The 26,664-nt window shown below is 44.8% G+C and overlaps 1 protein-coding gene across 1 annotated transcript in view; it reads left to right on the forward strand.

Annotated features, from left to right (window-relative positions):
- Positions 1 to 26,664, forward strand: part of DNAH8 (dynein axonemal heavy chain 8) — a 598,059-nt gene that overhangs the window by 222,425 nt on the left and 348,970 nt on the right. The window contains exons 28-29 of the mRNA XM_048843472.2: positions 24,964 to 25,090; positions 26,381 to 26,616. Of these exons, the coding sequence (XP_048699429.2) occupies positions 24,964 to 25,090; positions 26,381 to 26,616 (363 nt within the window). The remainder of the gene's footprint in view (positions 1 to 24,963; positions 25,091 to 26,380; positions 26,617 to 26,664) is intronic.

Genomic DNA, 26,664 nt, shown 5'->3' on the forward strand with positions numbered 1-26,664 from the left:
CCTGGGAGGGGTGGGGGAGGAGGGAAGCACGGGGTGAGGTGGGGTGGGGGAGGAGGGAAGGACAAGGCCACACTGCACTTCAAAACTTATTGAATGCCAGCCTTCTGTTGTTTGGGCAGTCCTCTGGGGTGGAGTGGTTGGGTGCCCGGAGGGCCCCCCTCCCCACCGCATTCTTGGGCGTCTGGGTGAGGAGGCTATGGAACTTGGGGAGCAGGGCAGTTGATTACACAGGGGCTGCAGTGGCAGTCTGTGCCTTTCCTGCACCTCAGCCATACGCTGGAGCATATCAGTTTGATCCTCCAGTATCTTCAGCATTGCATCCTGCCTCCTTTCATCATGCTGCCGCCACCTCTCCTGTTGCTCCAGCCATCTGTCCTCATGTTCATTTTGTGCTTTCCTGGACTCTGCTATTGTCTGCCTCCATGCATTCTACTGGGCTCTTTCAGTTGGGTGGACTGCATGAGCTCAGAGAACATTTCATCGCAAGTGCATTTTTTTTCGCCACCTTATCTGTGCTAGCCTCTGGGATGGAGATGCTAGTTGCAACGTTGAAACATTTTCAGCTGTGGGAGGAAAAAAAGGAAAAAAATTGAAAAAGACACTGGCCATTTAAAAGGAGGGGCTGATGTTTTCGGGTTAATGTGCAGCACAAACCCAACTAACCCCCCCACCCACAATCCTCTGGGATGATCGCCTGCCCCCCTCCCCCCACCGTGTGGCTAATAGCAGAGATGATTTCTTTCCAGCTACAGGCAAACAGCCCAGGAGGAACGGACATCTCTGAACGTCCCCCGAATAAAATTCCCCTATTTCAACAAGGTGACCATGAATGATATCACTCTCCTGAGGATAACACAGAGAGATAAAAAATGGATGTTGCTTGAATGCCAGCAAACACCGGGACCACACACTGCCATGTTTCCTTATGCAATGATTCCAGACTACGTGCTACTGGCCTGCCATGGTAAGGTGTCCTACCATGGGAGATGCAATAAGGCTACCCTCCCCAGAAACCTTTTGCAAAGGCTTTGGGAGTACCTCCAGGAAAGCGTCACTGAGATATCCCTGGAGGATTTCCGCCCCATCCCCAGGCACGTTAACAGACTTTTCCAGTAGCTGTACTGGCCACGAATGCATCTCAAGTCTTCAGGGCAAAGTAATCATTAAACACGCTTGTGAGCTGTAGCTCACGAAAGCTTATGCTCAAATAAATTGGTTAGTCTCTAAGGTGCCACAAGTACTAATTTTCTTTTTGCTTTTAAACCGTGTATTATATTTACAAAGGTACACTCACCAGAGGTGTCTTCTCTGCCTTCAAGGTCCGGGAGCCCGGGTTGGGAGGGTATTGGATACAGGGTGATAAACAGTTCCTGGCTGTCGGGGAGAACGGTTTCTCCGCTTGCCTAGTGTGTGCTGTCTTCAACATCCCCCTCCTCATCATCTTCCTCGTCCCCAAAATCCTCATCCCTGTTGCGTGAGACACCCCCCCCTTGCAGGAGTCCATGTACAGGGGTGGGGCAGTGTTAGGGGCACCCCCTAGAATTGCATGCAGCTCATCATAGAAGCAGCATGTCTGGGGCTCTGACCCTGAGCGGGCGTTTGCCTCTTGGGTTTTTTGGTAGGCTTGCCTAGCTCCTTAGGTTTCACGTGGCACTGCAGTGGGTCCCTGTTATAGCCTCTGTCCTTCATACCCTTGGAAATTTTTTCAAATATTTTGGCATTTTGTCTTTTGGAACGGAGTTCTGATAGCACAGATTTGTCTCCCCCCTACAACGATCAGATCCAGAACCTCCTGTTCGGTCCATGCTGGAGCTCTTTTGCGATTCTGGAACTCCATGGTCACCTCTGCTGATGAGATCTGCACAGTCACCTGTGCTGATCAGCTTGCCGCACTGGCCAAACAGGAAATGAAATTCAAAAGTTGCGGGGTTTTTCCTGTCTACTTGGCCAGTGCATCCGAGTTCAGAGTGTTGTCCAGAGCTGTCACAATGGAGCACTGTGGGATAGCTCCCGGAGGCCAATACCATCGAATTGCATCCACACTAACCCAAATTTGACCTAGTGATGTCAATTTCAGCGCTAATCCCCTCATCGGGGAGGAGTACAGAAATCAATTTTCGGAGCCCATTAAGTTGACAAAAATGGCTTCGTTGTGTGTACGGGTGTGGGGTTAAATCGATCTAACGCTGCTAAATTCGACCTAAACTCATAGTGTAGACCAAGGCTGATAATATGGTGAGCAGCACTAAAAAATGGCAATTTACTGCAGCATAATATTCTTTTACCATGACATTTACTTTTACAGTTGCATTTTCTATTATTTATATTTAGAATTAAAAATACCTCAAATACTGCAATTAATTAAACTATTCTGAGTAGTTAATGTCCAGAATTTTGTGGCACCCAGCATATTTAATGTTAGAGAAGGATATATATTTCTTGATAAAATAACATTTTGTAAGGATGTTTCTTGAAAACAGCACAAAAGTGGGAGCGGCTAAAGAGAGGGATATAAATTAGACTGAGCTGTTATTGTTTCTGCTTTGTGTATTGCGAATATGGGCTCCTACTTAGGGAGACAGATGCTTCCAGGTGCGTTCAGATAGAACTCTGGAAAGTGCAGTGCCCTCTGGAACTATGAATGTACCTAGCCCCAGCTGTCATTTAGTTCCTCCTCACCTCCGTCAACTTAAGGTCAGAAGTTCCAGTCTTCACATTCAATCTTTCATTGGCTTTTCATTTTAAAAATCTCCAAAATAATCATTTATATTGAGCTATTTTTTGTGTTTTCTCTGTTTTTATAATTGGGCTAGATAGATTTAGGTAGTTCCACACTGTTGCATAAGTCTCTGCAGTTGTCTTTGGCGCTATACCCTGTTATATGCTGGCTTGTTAACCCTATTCTTCAGTTCTTCTTCAAGTGCTGTCTCTGTGGGTGCTCCACTCTAGGTGTTGGTGCATCCCAGCACTGTTGATCAGAGATTTCAGAAGCAGTGCCTGGTCGGGACGCAGGCGCTCAGTTGGTATCTCCCGTCTCATTGGAATCTTCCTGAGCGCCTGCGTCCCGCACCCCCCTCAGTTCCTTCTCAACCGTCCCCGGCTGAAGACGGGACTTGGGGCAGTGCTACTTCTCTTCTCTGGTCTCTGTAGGAAAAAAGTAACAAAGAATATAGAAATAGTTATTAGTTACATCCCAGTTGTTTCCCTTCCTTTAGTGTAGTTACATAGTTACTTAGTTAAAAAACAAAACAAAAAAATTTTTCGCTTCAGGCTTGTCTCCTGCTGAGACACTCTCCGCTGCCATTTCTAGTTCACAATGCCAGGGGCTTCAGGATACAAAAAGTGTGTTTCCTGTCAGGACTCCATGCCACGGTCTGATGGACACTCACATTGTGTGAAGTGCCTCGGAGAAACCCACATTCCCGCAAAGTGCCTCCACTGTACGAGCCTGAAGTCAAGGGCTCGTCGCGACAGGGACCTGCAGCTTAAAATGCTTCTGGTGGAAAAATCCCTGCAGCCGCTTTCGGAGACAGGGAATGTTAAACCCGCTCCTACATGCTCCCCGGCCAGATCCGAACCAATGGGGAGCATTGCTTAACCCTCTTTGGAACAGAGGCAAGAAGCACAGCAGTCTCATAGGAGAGACTCTGACAAGGGTAAAGGGTCTCCCGTGAGATCCTTACCCTCTGTGCGAGAGCGCCACAGGCAGGCGCCTCAGCTCTTTCTAAAGCCTCAGCCACGGCTCCTGCAGACTGGAGAGGCAGGACCTGACCTCCCGTACCGGGAAGGTTTCCACTGCACCGAGCGCCTCAGTGCTAAAAATAGCTGCGGTGCTGGCTGTGCACTCTGCCCCAGTGCCGACAAGGATGTCACCACCAACCCCCTCCGCGTTTAAAATAGCCGCAGTGCTGACTGCACGCTCTGCCCCGGTGCCGGGAAGAATGTCGGCACCGAGCCTGCCTCCTGCCCCAGCACCAGCAGCGGACCCCCTGCAGGGAACCTCCAACAGACCCGTGCACCGCTGACACTTTCACTTTCATTTGCTAATGCGCTACAGCACAGTCCAGGCTCAGAGCAGCCCAGGGAGGAGGAGCAACAGTTCCTCACTCAGTGTGACCTCTCAGTGCCACCTGAGCCTAACTCTCTGCTCCTGGATGGACAAGGCTCACTCTTCTAACAGCCCCTTTCACCACCTGGACTGGCTACCTTCACTGACAGTGAACCCGATATACAGCAGCAGGTGGAGTTCTCTCCACCTGCCTCTCCTCCTCCACTGGACCCTCTTCCACCTCAGGCTATGGTCCACAGCCACCAGCCTCAGTTTCCCTACTTAGTCCCCGTCCCGTCCCCCCGTGGACGGCACCTGGGTTCTCCTACCCTATGCCTTGGCCCCAGTGGTACCCTTGGCCACATCCTCCTACCACTCATCCTCAGACCTCTTCCACGAAACCACTACCTGCTTCTGTGCCTCAATCTCCAGCTCCATCCACTTCTAGAATACCAGAACCCCTTCCTGAGAATGTAAGCTATGAACCATCTCCTGACTCACTGAACCCTAATTCTCCATCTGCTCCAGACGGAACCCTCTCCCCCTGGTCTCCACAGAACATGAACGACTGTAAACAATTTCAAGAGCTTTTCAAGAGGGTGGCACTCAGTCAAGACATTCCCCTAGAAGAGGTTCAGGAGACACAACACAAACTCCTCAGAATCCTTCAACCCTCTGCACCCTCAAAGATCGCACTCCCTATAAACGAAGCACTCCTGGAACCAGCTGACACTCTCTGGCAAACTCCAGCTTCATTATTACCTAGCTGCAGAAAGGCTGAACTTAAATACTGTGTTCCTGCTAAGGATGCTGACTTCCTATTTTCTCACCCACAACCGAACTGTCTCGTCATAGATACAGTCACACAAAGGGCGAAACAGCCACAATATCCGCCCATCCTGCAAGACAAGGACCTTAAACGCCTTGACGTCTTGGATCACAGGTTTACAAGTCCTCCACTCTACAATTCAGGATTGCAAACTACTCTGCACTCCTCGCCAGCTACGACTTTGATAACTACAATAAACTTTTTGAATTTGCCTCCTACATTCCAGAGGATAGGAGAGCGGACTTTAAATCAATTCTGAGCGAGGGCCAATTGATTTCCAGAATGGCCCTACAAGCCTCTTTAGACACGGCGGACACAGTAGTCCGTACTACTGCAACTGCTGTGGTTATGCACAGATCTTCATGGCTTTCTGCATCTGGCATCCCTAAAGATCTGCAGACCAAAGTGCAGGACCTCCCCTTTGATAAAGACAAACTGTTTTCCAAAAAAACCGATGAACTACTTCATGCTATGAAAGATTCTAGAGCAACACTGCACACCCTGAGTATTCACCCATCTCTTCCCAGGAGACGACGATACCAACCTTACCAAAGACCACACACACAACAATATTATCGGCCTCAACCCAAACCATATGATGTAAATAGGAATTGCTCTAGCCCCCTAAGCGCAGACAAAATCAAGCTCAAGCAACCATCTTCCACCCATCCGGGAATAAACAACAATTTTGAAATGTTGGTCGAGGGTCTGCACGACCACCCCTTGATTCCACAGCCTACTTGCCCATTTGGCCACCGCTTTCAGAGTTTCCAACATGCCTGGCAGCATATTACACAGGATCGCTGGGTCCTTGAAATAGTTCAGTCCAGTTACTCCATCCCACTCATATCCTATCCTCCTACTCTTCCCCCTTCCCCATCCCTCTTCAGGGACCTCTCTCACTAGCACCTACTTCATGTAGAAGTGGTTCATCTTCTCCAGCTAGGCGCAGTGGAACCTGTGCCAACGCAACATCGAGGGAAAGGGTTCTACTCCCATTACTTCATGACCAGAAAAAGACCGGGGATGAAGGCCTATACTAGATCTATGCCAACTGAACAAATTTTGAGGATACAAAAATTCAAGATGGTCACACTGGACACAGTAATTCCTGCACTGGATCAAGGGGACTGGTTCACAGCCCTCGACCTACAGGACGCTTATTTTCATATATCAGTTCATCCAGCTCACAGATGCTTCCTATGATTCACGATCGGTCATGACCATTTTCAATACAGAGTTCTTCCTTTTGGCCTCTCCACAGCGCCGAGAGTCTTTTCCAAAACTCTAGTCATGGTCGTGGCTCACCTCCACAAACATGGAGTCACACTTTTCCCCTACCTGGACGGTTATCTCATCAAGGGCAACTGCTATGGCGAGACACTTCAAGCTACCCGTTTCGCCATCTCCCTCTTTCACAGCCAAGGCCACCAAATAAATATCCAAAAATCCACCCTGACACCTACACAACAGATTGAGTTCATCGGAGCTCATCTCGACTCAATCCAGAGCAGAGCCTCACTCCCGTATCACAGATTCCTCGCTATCATGCAGCTCATACGCACGCTCTCTATTCGTCCCAAGACACAGGCAAGAATCAGTCCACAGCTCCTTGGTCACATGGCAGCCACCACCTTCGTGGTCCAGTATGCCAGGCTACACATGAGATATCTTCAGGGCTGGTACAATTCCAATTTCAAACCCAACAGAGACACCTTAGGGATGCTGCTAACTCCTCCTCCCAATGTTCTAGCTTCCCTACATGGGTGTACAAGACCAGAAAAGCACTGCACAGGGGTTTCCTTCCAGCAACGATCCCCTACGCTCATGCTCACCATGGACGCTTCCCTAATCGGTTGGAGAGTGCATCTAGGTTGACACAGGGCACAAGGCCGGTGGTCTGCATCAGAGACGCACCGACACATAAACCTCTTAGAGCTCAGAGCAGTGAGGTGAGCATGCCTTCACTTTCTTTCCCTCATAAAGAACAAATCAATTCTGGTCTTAATAGACAACATAGCATGTATGTACTACATCAACAGACAAGGGGGAGCCCAATCACATTCCCTTTGCATGGAAGCCATCAGACTATGGAATTGGTGCATACAACATCAAATACAAATCATCGCTTCCTACCTACTGCCACAACACTACTGCTGAAGCAGACACTTCTGCGACAGAACACGAATGGGAACTGCATCCCGCAATACTTCAACAGCTCTTCTCCCTCTGGGGCACCCCATCAATAGACGTCTTTGCCACAACCCAGAATCGAAAATGTTGACTGTTTTGCTCCAGAGCGGGACTCGGGACTGCATCCCTAGGAGATGCGTTCCTCATCCCATGGCACAGCTCTCTCCTCTACGCCTTCCCACCAATCCCTCTGCTATACAGGGTTCTTCGGAAGTTCGTAGATGACAGGGCCTGGGTCATCCTTATTGCCCCAGATTGGCCAAGACAGACGTGGTATCCTTACCTACTCCGCGTGTCCTCCCATCATCCACAGGCTCTCCCCAACAGGCCAGATCTCCTTTCCCAGGACAACGGACGGGTTCTTCACCCCCAACTCCAAAAGCTCCACCTGACAGCCTGGTTCCTTCATGGTTCCAAACCCATGAACTAGCCTGTTCCAAGCAAGTCCGATACGTCCTCCTGCACAGTAGATAAGACTCCACTCATAAAACTTACCTGCAGAAGTGGAAGCGTTTCACCCTCTGGTGCTCACGTAATCACTTAACGCCCAATACTATGACCCTCCCTAACATTCTAGACTGCCTCCTGAAACTAAAACAGGACAGACATTTGCTCAGCTCCATCAAAGTACACCTGGCGGCGCTTACTACCTTCCACGACCTGTTAGAAGGTTATTCACTCTTTACCCACCCCACGATAAAACGATTTCTCACGGGCCTGCAAAATCTGTGCCCTGAAATTTACTGAACAGAAGCTACATGGAATCTTAACCTCGTTCTTCACACTCTCATGAAACCTCCATTCAAGCCTTTGGCTACCTCCTCTCTTCTCCATATGTCCATGAAGGTAGCTTTCTTAGTTGCAATAACATCAGCAAGGAGAGTAGGTGAAATAAGCACCCTGATGGCCCATCCTCCCTATACAATCTTCTCCAAAGACCAAGTCACTCTGAGACTACATCCTAAATTTCTCCCTAAGGTGGTATCCACCTTCCACCTTAACCAACCGATATACTTGCCTACTTTTTATCCCAAACCGCACAAGACTCAACATGAGGCATCCCTGCATACTCTCGACATCAGATGAACAATTGCCTTTTACTTAGACAGGATTAAGCCATTTTGTAAATCTCCATGACTCTGTCTCCATCACCAAAAGATATGGCTATCTCCAAACAATGTCTGTCCAAGTGGATCTCTGACTGCATCAGATCCTCTTACTGTATTCAAAATATTCAGCCTCCCAAAGGCATTAGAACTCATTCCACTCAAGCTATGTCGACATCCGTTGCCTTCCTACATAACGTACCCATTTCTGACATCTGTAGAGTGGTTTCATGGTCATCTGAACACATTTGCCAAACACTATGCTATCACGCAAGATACCATGGCAGACACCATAGTAGGCCATACAGTACTCTCCACAGTACTCACTGCCGCATCTCCAAAGTCCCACCGACCATAGTGGGAACTGCTGCACATTCACCTAGAGTAGAGCACCCACAGGGACTGCACTCGAAGAAGAAGGGGAAGGTATTCACCTTGCAGTAACTGAAGTTCTTCGAGATGTGTGTCCCTGTGAGTACTCCACTCTCCTCCCCTCCACTTTAGAGTACTAGTATAATCGCTCCACGGTAGAGGAGGAACGGAGGGCGGTGCGGGACACAGGCGCTCAGGAAGATTCCAACGAGATGGGAGATACCAACTGAGTGCCTGCGTCCTGACCAGGCACTGCTACCAAAAATCTCTGATCAACGGCGCCGGGATGCACCGACACCTAGAGTGGAGCACCCACAGGGACACACATCTCGAAGAACTTCAGTAACTGCAAGGTGAGTAACTTCCCCTTCTGGTTTGTTCATTGATGTAATTAACGTTATTAGATTTTAAGGCCAGAAGGATCATTAGATCATCTAGTCTAACTTTCTGTATAATGCAAGTTATCAAACCTTACCCTTCCATCGTGCCAAGTAACTTGTATTTGACTAAAGCATATTTTCCAGAAAGGCATCCAGTCTTGATATGAAGACATCAAAAAATTGAGAATCTACCAGTTGTCTTGGTAGTTTGTTCTAATTGTTAATCCCCCTTACTGTTAAAAATTTGTGCTTTATTTCTAATTTGAATTTGTTTGGCTTTAGCTTCCAGCCATCAGTTCTTCTTATGCCTTTATTTGCTAGATTCAAGAGCCCTTTAGTACACAGTATTTTCTCCCTGTGAAGGTACTTTCACCATAATACATCATAATCAAGTTACCTCTCAGTATTCTTTTTGATAAGCTAAACAGATTGAGGCCTTTACATCTCTCACTGTGAGGCATTTTTTTCCAATCTTTGAATCATTTTTATGAATCTTTTGTGCAGCCTCTTAAATTTTTCAACATCTGTTATAAATGTGGACACCAGAACTGTATGTAATATTCTAGTATCAATATCACCAATGCTTTTTTCAGAGGTAAAATCTCCTCCCTGTTCCTATACACTACTCTCCTGTTTATACATCCAAGGATTTCATTAGCTCCTTTTGTCATAGTATCACAATTGGAGCCCATGTGAAGTTGCTTGTCCACTTCGATTGCTAAATCCTTTTCAGAATCACTGTTGACCAAGATACAGTCCCCCATTCTGTAGGTATAACCTACATTCTTTGGTTCTAGAGGTGTGACCTTGCACTTGTATTAAAATGCATTATGTTTGAATGGACCCAGCTCACCAAGTGATTCAGATTGCGCACTGTATGTAGGACCCTACCAGTTTCACAGTCCATTTTGATCAATTTCACAGCCAGAGGATTTAAAAATCGGTCAGTTTAATGTTTTCAGATGTTTACATCTGAAATTTCACAGTGTTTTAACTGTGGGGGGTCCCAATCCAAAAGGTACCTGGAGGTGGTCTGATTCCCCGCCCCCCAGAAGAGCTGTGAAGGGGAAGGACAAGTCCTGTCCCTCCCCAGCCCAGCAGTGACTTGCAGTTAGGAGACCCTGGCTGGGGTCCTCCCAGCAGCAGTGGGAGATCGGTCCCACCTCCACAAGCCTCCTCTGGCTGCAGGAACCTCTGGGGCTGCTGCCCAGCCCCAGAGTTTACTGCAGCAGGGGGAGGCACTATGGGGTGGGTCTGATCTCCCCCTGAGAGAGGCCATGCCACAGAAGGATAAGTCCTGCCCCTCCACAGCCCAGCGGGGACTTGCAGCTAGGAGCCCTTGGCTGGGCGCTCCCAGCAGCATGGCGGGAGATCAGATTTCACAGGGAAGGGCTTATATCACAGTCTGAGACATGTTTTTCACAGCCGTGAAATTGGTAGGGCCCTAACTATATGACTGCCCTGTCCTTTTTATTATTTACCAATTCCACCAATCTTTGTGTTACCTGCAAATTTTATCAGCAGTGATTTTATATTACTTCCAGATTGTTGAAAATATTGAATAGCAATGGACCTAGTAGCAATTCCTGTGGAACTTCACTAGAAAAACCCAAATTCCATGATTATTTGCCATTGACAACTACTTTTTGAGATCTGTCAGCTAGCCAGTTCTTAATCCATTTAATATTTTGTGACAGGATCACCCCTGAGCTTGTGGCAAAGCACTGCTGGGTCCTTGGGCAGATGTACAAGACAAAACTATTTTATTTGACTGTCATGCCCTTCTGGTGGGTACCGTCTGCACCAGCTGTACTCAGCAATAGCATGCAAGTCACTAGTCTTAAATCAAAATTATAATTCCATATGAGTCATACCTTCCCTCAGGGAGGCTCTCACAAGCAGCAGTCCTTCAAGCAATTCTTGACCATACCCAGGCATCTCTCACAGAGTGAGAGCAGGAGGTCTGGTCTCCCTCTCATCCACCTCCCAACTGATCTGGGTTCTCCCCACAAGCCTGACACTTATTGCAGCATAGTTGGGTTGGGCTGATTGAGTCCACAGAAGTGGCCAGGATGGAGATTTTATATCCCACCACATATGTGCTTAACAGAAATTGTACGGTGCTATGTTTTTAATCAGAATATTATGTGGCACTAAATCAAATGCCTTATCTTAGCAATATTTCTGTCTTTAAATGGTGATTATCATGATGGAGCAAGATGTTGATCATGGATTAACATTCCTAGTATTTGAGTTAAGGTTATTCCATATTGGCACTCATTAGGACCAGTTAGTCAAGGCTTAAACTCCTTCTCTTAGAGAAAGTTTTAATGAAGCTACCTACCGTTAAAAAGCCTATATGTTTAGAGTTAGGGTTAATTTAGAGCAACAAGACTATTTTGAAGACTAACTCCAAAAAGTCTTCAGGATTGAAGAAATCCAGAGGCAGTAGAGATGAGCTGAATTCAGCATTAATTACTTCTTCCTTGGTGTTGAAGAGGAAGTATGATCATTGCTCTGAGACTTGTTCAGAAAGCAAGAAAGCCTATGTTTTATAGTAAATTGACTGTTTCACTTTAAAGAGACTCAGTGCTGAACCTCCTTTGCTTTGAGCGAGATTGGGAGCAGAAGTGTGCTTTGATATTCACTTTGGTTTCACCCATCCTAATAGTGTCCTCTTGTTAATGGAGTATCCAGTACCCAATGACTGTGGGTCACTTCCCTTGGAAAACATTCTGACTGTGAGGACAAATCTGATTAGGAAGATGTGGGTGCTGATCCTGTCCCAGATAATTGACTGACATTAATTTGTCAACATCCCTAGATGAGGATGTAGCTATTTTCTCAGTTTTTCCATTTGATGACCAAAACCAATTTCACTAGATGTCATCTAGGGTGGCAGAATGATTTTAGTGTGTCTCTTCAGGAGAAGACCCATCTTTTACTTGATGTTCTGGGATTCCTAGATTTACAGAATACAAGGTCATAAAGGACCACTATGATCTGACCTCCTGAATAATACAGGCCATCGGACTTCCCTGAATTAATTCCTTTTTGAACTAGAGCACATCTTTTAGAAGAAACGTGCAAACTTAATTTAAAAATTGTCAGTGATAGATAATCCACTACAACCCATGGCAAGTTGTTCCAGTGGTTAATTAACTTAAGTGTTAAAACTTTTCTATTTCCTTTATTTCCAGTTTGACTTTCTCTGGCTTCAACTTCTTCTTTGAGTTACTGTCCCTGTGTGTATTGTATGTGTGGGTAAGTGTGCGCACTGTGTGCCCAAGCCTGGAACTTCTTCATAGCAGTGTCTTTCGATCTGCATATGCACAGTGACTCTCCTTGTGCTCCCAACCGAGGGTATAAGAGGCAGTGGGGGTCAATGCTTCTCTAGTTCTTTCTTACAGCTGGATGGCCTGAGTTGGAATCATGTCATCCTTCGTTATTGCAGAATCTGTAAAATTTAATTGTAAATAGTTTATATCTTACCTTAGGAATTTTAGTTAGTGTATAGTTTAATATAGAATAGAAAACTCCCCTTCCCCTCTCCCCAGTTGAGGTGAAATCTTTCCTGGTTCCGAGAGTATGCCCAGGGTCCTGGGATTCAAGAACTGTGTCTCCTGCCCTCACTCCTTCTCCATCAGCGACGAGCATCACAGGTGCCTATACTCTCTAAGTGAGGCACATATCTTTGTGAAGTGCAATATCTGTAAATCCTTCTTGCCCAGAGCTAAAGATGCCTGAGAGCTGTGACTGAAAGTCTCTCATGGAAGAAGCTATGAGGCCCTGTTCTGACACAGGCCCGAGAGACCCCCTGTACATCTGCTTCAGCTGACCAGCAGTGCCTCTTCAAGCACAAGCATTGGAGCAGAGCCCTTAACAAACCAAGGGCTCATCACACAGGACTCCCCAAGAGAGTCAGAGACACTTGCATGAGCATAAGGACAGAACCCTGCATCGGATTGTCCAGGAGAAATGTGTTTCCTCCCCGAACTGGTCCAGGTTGGGTGAGACATTGTGTATGGAACCCTCAGAAGCAGCTCTGCCGAGACCCTCAGGCTGCAGGGTAAGGAGTGGGAAAAGAGGGATTCAACAGTGACTGACGGTGACCGGGGCAGAAAGACAAATACTTTCCAGTCCTATCTACGAGTGCAGGTATCATCTCATCATTCCAAAGTCCGCCTGGCTCTGTCCCATGAACTGGGCCCTTTAGGCATTTGTACTGGAACTCCTTGGACTCTGGGCCATACAGAGACCTTTGTAATGCTGGAGGATATCTTCCTTCCTTACCTGCAGTCTCCACTCCTTTTGGGCCCTGCCCTCCTGAGAGACGTCCTTACCTCGGAGGAAGAACGGTTGCTGTTGTCTTAGGAGAGGCCTGTTTTCGATCCATTGGGCAGGAACTCCTCAGTACCAGCGGTACCATTGCTACCAATGCAACTGTCCTCAGAATTGGAGGACTGGAGAAGATAGCTGCACTAGTATCTCCGCAAAGGCTGAAGAGTCCTGACAGACAGCCAAGGCATTATTATCCCTCCAGTTATGAACCCCCACCCCGGGACACTTGGTATTGGTTCCTGCGGGGGGGTCCACCATGACCTATGGATTCTTCCTTCTGGCCTTATTGGGGCTCCCTGGTAGGAACTTCTCAGGAGTCATACCACTTCTCCCCCTCTCATCAGCTGGTTCCATCAATGTGTGAGGAGGAAGAACCAGACCTGGTTCCACTGGTACTGCTGGTTCTGATGGGGGCTTCCTTATAGTCTCTGGACTCTGCAACCACTCCTTCATCATCCTCTCCACTGGATAACCACTGGCAATATCAGGAATTGTTGCAAAGGGTCACTAATGATCTACATATCCTGCTAGAGGAGGCTCAGGACCCTCAACATTGATTCCTGGACATTTTATAACCACAGGGACCAACCAGGAGGCCCTTCCAATCAATGAGGCCATATTAGAACCGGCCAGAGCATCTGGTACACACCAGGATGTCGTGCTCCTATGCCAAAAAGAGCCAAAAGATGCTATTTTGTGCTGGCCAAGAGTGCTGACTTCTTGTTTTCCCATCTGCACCTAAGTTGTTGGTGGTACAGGCAGCTATGGAGAGAGCTTGGCCACATTACCAAAAATCTACCCTGCCAAATAAAGGGTCAAAGAGACTGCACCTCCTGGGTAGGAAGGTATTCTCCTTCAGAGGCCTCCAATTTCATATAGCTAATTACCACACTCTATTAGCAAAATACAATTTTAACACCTACAGAATGTTGCAGAATTTAAAGACAAACTGCCCATGGAAGACTGAGCCCAGTTTCTATCATCTCTGGACAAGAGGAAATTGGTAGCAAAGGTGGCTCTCCAGGCTGTGGTAGATGCTACAGATACAACATCCAGATCTTTGGCCAAAGGATCATGTGAAGGGACTTATGGTTCCAGTCATCCCAAGAGAGGCCCAAAATACTATACAAGACCTCGCCTTTGATGAGTCCAACTTTTTAAATGAAAAGACAGATGAGTCTCTACACTCTGTCAAGGACTCAAGATCCACCCTGCAATCCCTGGGGATTTACACTGCAGCCCACAGGAGAAAACACTAGAAACAGACCTTTAGACCACGAATACCCGCATTTGCATACCCTGTACTACCAGTGTCTACCTGAACCTCCTCATACATGACAAAGGATTTAGCGGTCCCATTTCTTAGCTCCCTCCACTGCTACACTCTCCAAACACTCCCAGCAACAGACCAGAGGCCCTTTTTTTGGCATGCACATCAAGACCCACGTACCACCACTGATGCCACCTACTTCTCTGGTCATCTTTCGAGACCATCTTACTTTATTGCCCACAGTTGGAACAAGATCACCATGGACACTTGGTTTCTGGAGATTATCCATGAGGGATACTCTGTAGAGTTTCTTTCTTTCCCACCACACAAACCAGCTTCCCAATGCCACTTCAGGGACCCCTCTCACCAACTCATTCTTCACAGGAAGTGGAATCTCTGTAATGTCGGGTGTGACAGAGAATGTCCCACTTCAATACCAGAGGAGAGGTTCTATTCCCCATATTTTCTAATCCCCAAAAAAGACAGAGGGTGGAGACCCCTCTTGGACCTTCAGCAGTTGAACATCTTTATCCGAAAGCTGAAATTCAGGATGATTACTCTGGCCTCTATAATCCCCTCCTTTCAGAAGGGAGTGTGGTTCACAGCTCTCGACATGAAGGACACATATTTCTGTCAATTAGCCACTTTTTAATCCATTCAAAGTGTGCCATATTTTATATCATTCTAGTTTTTTAATCAAAATGACACATGGTACCAAGTCAAATGCCTTATTGGTTTTCAGTTATCTGGTTTATTCTCCTTTCAGCCTGAGTGTTTGTCTGTAAGGCTACAGATTTGACAGGATGTTTGAGACCCTCAAATCAGCCATTGCTCCTGACCTTCTTATGGTGATCGTCTATCACAGTTTCTTGTATCAGGACATGGAATTAAAGGCTTTTGGGTCCTAGAAACCATGATGTGTGGCTACTCAATCTAGTTCCACTCCCTGCTTCCTCCCAAGATATCTCTTTTAAGGGATCCCTCTAATGAGAAAATGTTGAGATCAAGTCTCTCCCCTCCTGAAGATAGTATCTGTAGAAAACATTGCAGAGGAGTACAGAGGGGGAAAAATCTATTCAAGGTACTCTTTTTGCGAAAGGATAATGGTCTTCACCCTAATCATGGACTTTGGAAAGTTAAACAAATACATCAAGAGTTTTAAGTTTCAGATACTCACTTTGTCTTTCATAATCCTTTTACTTTCCTTGTAAGATTGATTTGGGATTTTCAGTTTGAAAAATGTTTACTTTCGTATTGCAGTCAGGCCATTCCACTTTCAGTACCTCAGATTTTATAGAGTCATAGAAATGTAGGGCTGGAAGGCACCTTGAGAGGGACCCTGTATGTGAGGCTGAACCAAGTATACCTAGACCATCCCTGACAGGTGTATGTCTAACCTGTTCTTAAAAACTTTCTATTATGGGGATTCCACAACCTCCCGTGGAAGCATATTCCAGTGCTTTACTATCCTTATAGTGAGAAAGCTTTTCCTAATAGCTAACTAAATCTCCCTTTCTGCAGATTTTACCCATTACTTCTTGTCCTATCTTCAGTGGACATAGGGAACGGTTGATCATTGTGATCTTTATAGCAGTCCCTAGCTTAGATGAGTAATGAATTCAGCCATCTTGAAAAGTCTTAAAAGCCTCAGCAGAAGGAACTTGCAACCTATTTCAATCTGTGAATCTCCTCATACATTGAAAAAATTCTCAACGGTCCCATCCCAGGATCTCTTTAATTAGAGCCATTCTGGGCTAGATTCAGGCCAACACCTTCCTTCTGAAGTAAAAGGATTTTGAACCTCTCAGACCATATGTACTCTGTGTTGAAGCAGAACTCATGTCAGACAGTGAAATTTTGCCTTCAGTTGCTGGGTCTCATGGCCTCCATGAAACATCCTTTGCTCAACTTTGGATGAGGCCACTTCAACACTTGCTAGTTCAGAACTTCAGAGCCATTGTGGAATGTCTGTGAGCTTGACAATTACATCAGAAATCCTCTGGGTCTTCTTCAAGTTGGTTGTACATATATATTCCATTTGTGGTGCACATGAGCTGCGTACACTTGGGAGCAAAATCTTTTTGATCTTGCATATGACCTTATGCGTTGTATTGAGGTTGTAAAGGGAAGAGTGGGCCCAGCTGCCCCTCAGATCCTTTTTACCATCCATGGCTATGAGATGGAATCCCAGCAGTCTCTTTTGTCTTCATGCACACACTAAATCAGTTGTTGTGTATTTAATTTTAAATACTAATAGTTTATGTCATAAATATAAAGGGAAGGGTAAACCCCTTTAAAATTCCTCCTGGCAAGAGGAAAAATCCTCTCACCTGTAAAGGGTTAAGAAGCTAAAGGTAACCTCGCTGGCACCTGACCAAAATGACGAATGAGGAGACAAGATACTTTCAAAAGCTGGGAGGAGGGAGAGAAACAAAGGGGTCTGTATCTGTCGTTATGCTGCTTTTGCCGGGGATAGACCAGGAATGGAGTCTTAGAACTTTTAGTAAGTAATCTAGCGAGGTATGTGTTAGATTATGATTTCTTTAAATGGCTGAGAAAGGAACTGTGCTGAATAGAATGACTATTCCTGTCTGTGTGTCTTTTTTTGTAACTTAAGGTTTTGCCTAGAGGGATTCTCTATGTTTTGAATCTTATTACCCTGTAAGGTATCTACCATCCTGATTTTACAGAGGTGATTTCTTTACTTCTATTAAAAGTCGTCTTGTAAGAAAACTGAATGCTTTTTCATTGTTCTCAGATCCAAGGGTTTGGGTCTGTGGTCACCTATGCAAATTGGGGAGGATTTTTACCAAACTTTCCCCAGGAAGTGGGGTGCAAGGGTTGGGAGGATTTTGGGGGGAAAGACGTGTCCAAACTATGTTTCCCAGTAAACCCAGTTAGAGTTTGGTGGTGGCAGTGTAGATCCAGGGACAAGGGATAAAATTAATTTGTACCTTGGGGAAGTTTTAACCTAAGCTGGTGAAAATAAGCTTAGGAGGTTTTCATGCAGGTCCCCACATCTGTACCCTAGAGTTCAGAGTGGGGGAGGAACCTTGACAGTTTATTTATTCATATCATTAGTGTAGTTTTGCCTGTAGTCCCACAGGTTTACTCCTTACTATTTTTGTTTTTTAATTGTTTTGTTTTGAGAGGAAATATATTTCTCTGGTACCAGGATGTAGGAATGACTGAACCAAAGTCCCCTGTGTTCAATGCTTCCCCTTCTGTGGTGAGACTATAATGTTCACAGGAGGATCACATAAGATTCCTCTTTTGCCTCGGAGAGGAGCATATCTCCAATAAATGCTTCATTTGCAAGTTTTTTTCAAAAAGGTAAAGAGAGGCTTGTCTCAAATTATTTCTCTCTCAGAGGGCTATGTGGCTCTCATCAGACCTGACCAAACATGAAAGTCTGAGGCCAGAAGTGCCCTAATGAGCTCTGGATCAGCCGCTAGCTCCATAAACAGATGTAGCCCTGACTATGGACAGTGGTGGATTATCGCATGGGCCAATGGGGCCTGTGCCCAAGGGCCCCGGCCAATTTGGGGGCCCCGCAGGAATGGCGAGAACTTTGCCCCCACTGCCCTGCTCCTCATGTCCCCCCTGCCCCGCTTCTCCTCTGTCTTCCCCCTGAGGCCATGCCTCCAGCCCAGCTGGCAGCCTGTGGAATGGCTAGCAATCCATATTTCCTCCACCCCCAGGCAATGCTGGCTGAGCAGCTGAGGTGGCCCGAGTCCATTCCTGCGACGTGCTGTGCCACGCTGGACGAAGCCCCATACATCCGACTGAGCATACAGAGAAAATTTCTGAGGAGGAACTTCCTTCTGTGGAGGAATACACTACACCAGCTGTCATCTCATCATTGTCCCAGATGAAGCCGTGGTTTCATGCACACCAATCCAGTTGGATGACTAAGACCTTTGAGGACTTAAACAGTCATATTGAGGAGTCTCTGGAAACACCTGTGGACGTACTAGAAGAGAGCTCCCACAATCTCTTTGATATACTGCATATTTCCATGCCTGGTCAGCTACTGCTAGCTCTTAATGACAAAAAACATCTGGCAAACTTTGCAAGTGTTGCACCAACCTCTGAGAAAGAGGAGAAGAGGTACCAGGTGTTGTCCACTGGACTTGTATACCTGTCTGCGCACATATACTTGGTTCCATGGTGGTTGCAGCAGCACAGGAGAGGAACAAACAACATCCAAAAATGACACCATTGAACAAGCAGCCCAAACAGCTGGATTTTTTTTGTGAGGAAGAACTATTCACAGCCACTCTGAAATTAAGAATTGCTAACTATCAAGCACTGTAAGAGAGGTATGATTACTGAAATTGGCATAAGTTCTCAGACTTCATTAACAGACTTCCTCAATAATAACAATATCTACCTCTTATATAGCACTTTTAATCAGTAGATCTTAAAGTACTTTACAAAGCAGGAGTATTCAAATCTTTGATTACTGAAGGGCAGCTTATAGCTAAGATGACTCTCTAGGCTTCATTAGACACCTCTACCACTGTGACTCAGTCCATGGCAACCTTGATCACCATGAGGAGAGTATCTTGGTCTCAGTATTCAGGCATCCCAACGGAGGAGAAGATGAGAATTTAAGACATCCCTTTTGAGAGTTCTAAACTCGTAAGCAGAAAGATGGATGACATTCTGCATTTGTCAAAGGACCCTTCTAGAAACAGTGACAAAGCTCTGTCCTTGTCTCTGGGGGTCCCGTGTTTCCTGGCGGATTTCACTAGCCTCAGAGGCTCACTGTGACCCTCCATGTAGCCCTTCTCTCTCTAGAGGCAAGGGTCATAGCTTACTGAGCCATTTTCATCATAAGCCAGTAAGGGAGGTGAGGAGAAGCAACCCTCCCTCACACAGTCTCTGTTGTCTCCCAGTCTCAGTGATTAATCGGGGAGGGGAGGGAGGAGCCCGGGCCCGCCCTCTACTCTGGGCTCCAGCCCAGGGACCCTAATAGTAGCAGCTATGGTAGCTGACTTTTTGGAAATAGGATGTGTACAATTCCCTGGGCCACTTCCCCACTGCAGCCCTCACTCAATATCTCCTTCACCGTTACCTTAGGGCCTCTGTCCTTGCGCCTGATATGGATTTGTACTGCTTAGTTCCGCCAACAGAGTGGCTTCCTCCTACAGCTCCTGACACGTGCGCCTCACTGACTAATTGGGAGGCTTTTAACTAGTTCCAGCCAGCCCTTGACTGGCTTCAGGTGTCTCAATCAACCTAACTATCTCCACTGCTTTCTAGAAGGATCTTAATTGGCCCCAGGTGTCTTGATTAACCTGGAGCAACTGCCCTTTGGTTACCATGGTACCAGGGATTTGTTTAGCCTGGGGCTAACATACCTGTTCCTCACTACTTTACTATAGCCATCTGGCTTTGCCCTGTCACAAAACATATGCATCAGCTCCTAAAAGGAAGCAGGGATGATTACAGTCATATTCTAGGCAGAGAACATTCTTGAATGCCTTTTACCATCAGTGGCTCTATAAACCTCCAAGAGGCAGTGCTTCCAAAACAGGAGACCTCTGACGTCTACATCAGCCACCTATCATGCTGTGACCACTTCAAAGCAATCCTTTTGGTGTGTTGGTCGACGGTTGTCCAACAATCAGTCCACAAGATCTTTACCATTTCTTCCTCCCATTTGGGGACTGCCTTTATTATTTTCAAGGAGCATGAAGCCTTATAACATCAGACTGCTGAGTTCTAGAAATAATCTTGGTGGGGTAGTTGTGTACACTGCCTACCACTCACCCCCTTTCCCTGCTGTGATTCAGGCATTCTTCTCACTTCAATAAGTGCAATCCCTTCTTGATCTAGGAGCAAGAGAGGAATTTCCATTTCAGTACAGGGGGAAGGGTTATTATTCCAATTATTTTCTAATACGAAAGAAAAAGGGGATAGCATCATATCCTGGATTTGAGGTGTCTCAATGCCTTCTTTTGCCACTTCAACTTCAAAGTGGTAACTATGGGCTCCATAATTCCATTGCTAGATCTACAGGACTGGATTCTAACTCTTGCTTTGCAAGATGCATACTTCCATATCTCCAGTCACACCTCTCATGGAAAATGCCAAAGGTTTCAAGAAGGAGAGCCTCACTACCAATTCAGGGTTCTACACTTTAGACTATTGACAGCACTGAGCATCGCCAAATGCTTATCAGTGTTAGTGGCTCACTTCAGAAATGAGGAGTAACAGTAACCCTGGTCCGAGGGAAGTAACATCAACAATTGGAGAATTCCATTCATCAAATTTTCTGACACTTTGTTGAGTTAGGCCTGAAAATCAACAACAACAAAAATTCCATGATAGAATCATCAAGGTCTGATGCTTCTTTTGGCAGAGTGGTACTACAATCTTTAAGTAGATTCCAAGCACCCATCTCCTTGCATCAGGTCACTGCTTATGAGACACCAAGAGCGGACTATATGTGGACAAGCACTTGAAGAAGAAATGGTTACTTTCCGTACAGTAAGTGTCATTCTTAGATGTGTTGTCAATATATATCTCCTACGACCAGCCATCTTTTCTCTCTATTGTGAAATCCTGTAACACGGGTTCTGTCTTAGCAAAGGGATTGGGGGGCAGTTGGGACAGCTCCATCCTTTATGCCCATGGTACAGGACACAAGGACACGTCAGACACTGTATGACCCTGTCATAAATATAAAGGGAAGGGTAAACCCCTTTGAAATCCCTCCTGGCCAGGGGAAAGCTCCTCTCACCTGTAAAGGGTTAAGAAGCTAAAGGTAACCTCGCTGGCACCTGACCAAAATGACCAATGAGGAGACAAGATACTTTCAAAAGCTGGGAGGAGGGAGAGAAACAAAGGGTCTGTGTGTCTGTCTGTAGTCGTCTTGGCCGGGGATAGACCAGGAATGGAGTCTTAGAACTTTTAGTAAGTAATCTAGCTAGGTATGTGTTAGATTATGATTTCTTTAAATGGCTGAGAAAAGAATTGTGCTGAATAGAATAACTATTTCTGTCTGTGTATCTTTTTTGTAACTTAAGGTTTTGCCTAGAGGGGTTCTCTATGTTTTTGAATCTAATTACCCTGTAAGATATCTACCATCCTGATTTTACAGGGGGGATTTCTTTATTTCTATTTACTTCTATTTTTATTAAAATAAAAGTTACACTTACAGTTTCTTGTAAGAAAACTGAATGCTTTTTCATTGTTCTCAGATCCAAGGGTTTGGGTCTGTGGTCACCTATGCAAATTGGTGAGGCTTTTTATCCAACATTTCCCAGGAAAGGGGGGGTGCAAGTGTTGGGAGGATTGTTCATTGTTCTTAAGATCCAAGGGTCTGGGTCTGTAGTCACCTAGGCAAATTGGTGAGGCTTTTTACCAAACCTTGTCCAGGAAGTGGGGTGCAAGGTTTTGGGAAGTATTTTGGGGGGAAAGACGCGTCCAAACGGCTCTTCCCCAGTAACCAGTATTAGTTTGGTGGTGGTAGCGGCCAATCCAAGGACAAAGGGTGGAATATTTTGTACCTTGGGGAAGTTTTGACCTAAGCTGGTAAAGATAAGCTTAGGAGGTTTTTCATGCAGGTCCCCACATCTGTATCCTAGAGTTCAGAGTGGGGGAGGAACCTTGACAGACCCCAAAAGTGCCTGTGCACCAAGTAAGGAATTTCTACAACTCACTGTCAAGGATGATGTCCTTGAGAAGAAGCAGGGTTGTACTCAGCCAAATTAACTCAAACAGTTCTAAAACAAAAGGCTGGGGGCTGGCATGGGGCTGGGTGGCACTCTCTCCCACCCCCACAGGGGCTGGTCCGGCCCCTCTGTGCCCCTCTGGACGTTGGTCCATGTCCCCCTAGGGAGGCGTGCCCCATACTTGGGGGACCTTGGGTCTACACTGCAGTTTTATAGCTGTGCCGCCTGAGCCCTGTGAGCCCAAGTCAGCTGACCTGGGCTCTGAAACACAGTGCAATGGATTTTTAATCACAGTGTAGAACATACCTTTAGTTCCCATGATAGATGTTTGTTTTGGGAGGTGAGTTTTTAGTCTCCATTCAACTAGTACTTCTCCACCCACCTCTTCTTGTGGTTTGTACTGCTAGCTAAACTCTCACAAGTAGTGGGCACATGCAGAGGGCGCTATGCGGAAGAAAATTTTAGTTTACACTAGTAACTGGAGTTCTCTGAGAGTGTTGCCTCTGCATATTCACACTACCAACCCATATCCCCATCTTCCTGACAGTTCTTAGGTGAGATTTGAACTCTGAGATTTAGCAGAAGGAAATGAGATAGTTGGGGACTGCATCTCTTATATATAACTTCAGCCCTGGATATTTGGTAATGTGAGAGAGAGTTCATGTAGCACTCAATGGACACTGCTCTTTTAGAAGGTTCAGAAGTCCTGCAGCATCCAAGGACACATCCCACAACTGTGACTGTACAAAGACAACACTCTCAAAAAACTCCAATTATGATTAAATAAACTGTTATTCAAAAGACAGCACCTCTGTTACTTGTGATTGACTATTCTGATTTGAAAACTGAAAACAGAATGGAAGCAGAATGGAAGTGCAGTTAAATTTATATTCCCTTTAAATAAAACTGATACATTCTTTTTCTTTGCTGCAGAACATTTATCCTTATGACACTTTTCAGTTTTAAGTTATTAATTATAATTAAGACTGTCCAGTTTCCTAGAATAGATTGAAGGGAGCTATTACTAGGAAATACAATGAGTTTGGGTTTCTTTCAGTGGCACATTGAGCACAGTTGGGACTGTTGCTCAGAGACAATCCTAACTTGCTTCATATCAATCCTGCTAGGAACCATTCCCGGTTCATGCAGCTTGTCTTCTCAATACGTCCAGCTTCCCCTCACTGCCTGTTCTGTATGCATTCTCATGCAAGGAACCTGCGAAAGAGAGGTGTCAGACATATGGAGAGTGTATTGAGAAAGAGAGGCTGGCATGGAGCCTAAAGTTGGTCTGTACTCAGATAAGAGACTGGGAGTGGAGAGAGGAGCTTTCATTACTTGATACTCAGTTGAGACAGGGGAGGGAAAAGTGGGACACTCAGCAGTGGGAAGGAGTTGGGGCCACTTCAAGAGAAGAGTTGGAGTATGGTTGTCCTCAGGACTCTAAAAGTAAAACCTTTCAAGCGGAATTTTTTCCTCAAATGTGACATAACAGTATGGTGTACAATGGCTAACAGTGAGTTATTTTATAGCCTCACCTTGGTTTTTTTCCTTTTTTTAACAAAACAGTAATTATATGTCCAGCTGCACATCAAAAATTACATCTTTACTCTACGTTTTGTAGTCTAAGAAGAAATATTAGATAATACATCCACAACAACAATGAATATATAATTCGCTATTTTAGTGTACTGAGGGCCAAATTTTCAAAGGCCCGTATAATGATAAAACCAAACACATAGACAGTTGTGGGGCAAAATCCTATAGGTGCATGTACATACTGATACTTGTGCATGGAATTACTCAATTTGTCCATACAGTTGTGGGAAGTACACATATATTTGATGCAGCTCTTTCATGGTGTGGTTATGATGGGGTGTTTATCCCTTACCAGTCCTAAAGAAGTAAAGGGGCCCAATAGGGGCCAATTAAACTAGAAAACTCCACCTGGAGGGACACTTAGGCTTAACTGACAAGCACTAATTGAAGATAGAGCCCATCTGGGCAGGAGTAGGTGAGGCTTGTATAAAGCCAGGAAGTGAGAGCAGAAGAGAGCTTCAATGTGGAAGTCTGCAATCACTTTCTTTGCCTAGTGAGGAGAGAAGAAGAAATCTCATGGGGGAGCAGAAACTCTGGGATTCTGACCCTGAGGGATGGGGGTTTACCCAAAGGGGTGGAGAAGGAAAGCCTGAGAAGGTAGGGTAGGAAGAAGCCCAGGGAAACAGCTGCCAAAGTCGATACAATCCCCATCTTGGCAGATGTTTCCCTGGGCTTCTTTCTATCCTGCTTTCTTAGGGTTTCTTTCCTCACAACTTCTCTGGGGTTAACCCTTCTTCCAAGGCTTGGATCCCAGGGCTTATTTTCCACATTGGGTTTCCTCCTTCCCACCTCTGCTCCTGGAGAATGACTTCAGACTCTCTCCCTGCATCCTCCTTCTATTACAAACCTCCTCTAATCATTTTCCATCGTCTCCCTCAGCTGGATGTCATCTGCAATTAGTAATTATAATTCCCTGAGTCTCCTGTCAGGTGCAACTGTAGAGGTTAAGTGTCCCCTCCTTGACCACCTTAACCCCTTCAGGGCTAATGTGGGGTGAACACCCCATTACAGCAGAAATTTCAAAATTTGGCCTTTTAGGTTAACAACTTTGACACATTAAAAATGTGATATATAATATTAAAGTTGTTTCACTGATGAGATAAAAAAGACCATTTATTAACTGAGAGTTTAAACTACCCACAGCAATTTCTGGCTAGCAGTCCCTCTCTGACTGAAATCAGAGCAGAAATTCTTCATTATGCTACTTTTGAACAAGAGATTGAGGATTTAAAACCTACTATTATTGTGGGTCCAGTTGAATTACATACAGGTATGAACATTTCTCTTTTTTCTTTGTACATAATATATGATATAAGGTACAGTGAGCTACCTTGTCACTCTAAGGTCCTGGGACCGACACGGCTATAAATACACTACACCATACACACATATATATGTATATAATATAGCAGAAATAGAGGAAGTGAATGATTGGGCAAAAATAATGAATTAGAGACCTGGAAAAAACTTCCATATACAGAGAAATTGAAAAATTGGGTCTGTTTATTTTAAAGAGAAAATGAACAAGAAAGGACAGGAGAAAGATATAATGAATGGTTGGAATAGAGAAGGTAGATTGGGCACTTCAATTCATCTTTTTGAATAAGGGACATTCAGTTAAATAGAAAGATAGCAAATATGAACTCATAAAAGAAAATATTTGTTGCACAATGAGCCTGAGGAACTCGTTGTCACAAGATATTATGGAAGTTAATAGCTTGGTAGGATTAAGAAAAACCTGCAATATGTATGGACCATAAGAACATTCAGCATCCTTGGTTCAAAAATGTAAGCCTCTTTCTAGAAGTTTTATCTATGATCATCAACATGCTTTTTCAGTTGTTTAGTGCTTGTATTAAAACATTTTGGCAAACATAATAGAAGAAGTAATTTATGTGCAATTCTTGTTTTATGAACATAATGATTATATTAGATGAGCAATTACTTATGTTCTATCACTAGAGTTCAGAAATGTTGTTTGTTGAAATTCTTATTTGTTCCAAAAATAACCAGTAATAGAAAGAGTTGTTGGCTCCTCTGCTTCTCTTTTGGGTGTGTGTGTATTATCTGCTTATGATATGATATAACAATTCAAAATTTTAGTTGTGGCATATTCCAGATGCAGTCATGTAAAGGAGTACAGGCCCAAGATGCCAAATTCTCAGATGATGTAAATCAGTTTAGCTCCATTGACTTTAATTAAGCTATACTAATTTTACATGAAAAGAGGATCTTGTCTGTGAATTTGAAATGATGCAGTATAAGTGAATAATTTTCTCCTTCTGTTAGTTGTCTTATACGTTTGTTCTTTTCGTGAGATAAACTTATAAAGATGCTTTAAAGCTGATAAAATTTATAAAGCAACCAGAGATTAAGTGAAATAACTTTTAAATGATTATGAAACAATAGAATTAAGTAATTCAATTCACTTTATATAGTAATTTTTCTGACTATAATTCTATTTTAAAGATATACACATGATTGTTTTGTATAAGTAGTGTAGTTGTCTTCAGAGCATTAAAATTTAGATGCAATTAAGTGTTGGGGTTTTTTAAACCAGGACCATTGAAACTCGCTTTGTCAATTGAAGCCAAAGCATGGAAGATGCTACTCTGTCGTTACTTAAATGAGGAATATAAGAAGAAAATGTCAGACATGATATCATTTATAACTGAATATTTGAAGAAATTATCTCGACCTATTCGTGACTTAGATGATGTCAGATTTGCAATGGAAGCTTTGTCTAGCATACGTGATAATGAAATACAAATGGATATGACCTTAGGACCTATTGAAGTAAGACAGTTCTTAATTTTTATTGTTTTGAAATAAAATAATTTATTT

The sequence above is a fragment of the Caretta caretta genome, chromosome 3, assembly GCF_965140235.1.
Source record: "Caretta caretta isolate rCarCar2 chromosome 3, rCarCar1.hap1, whole genome shotgun sequence".
NCBI lineage: Eukaryota > Metazoa > Chordata > Testudines > Cheloniidae > Caretta > Caretta caretta.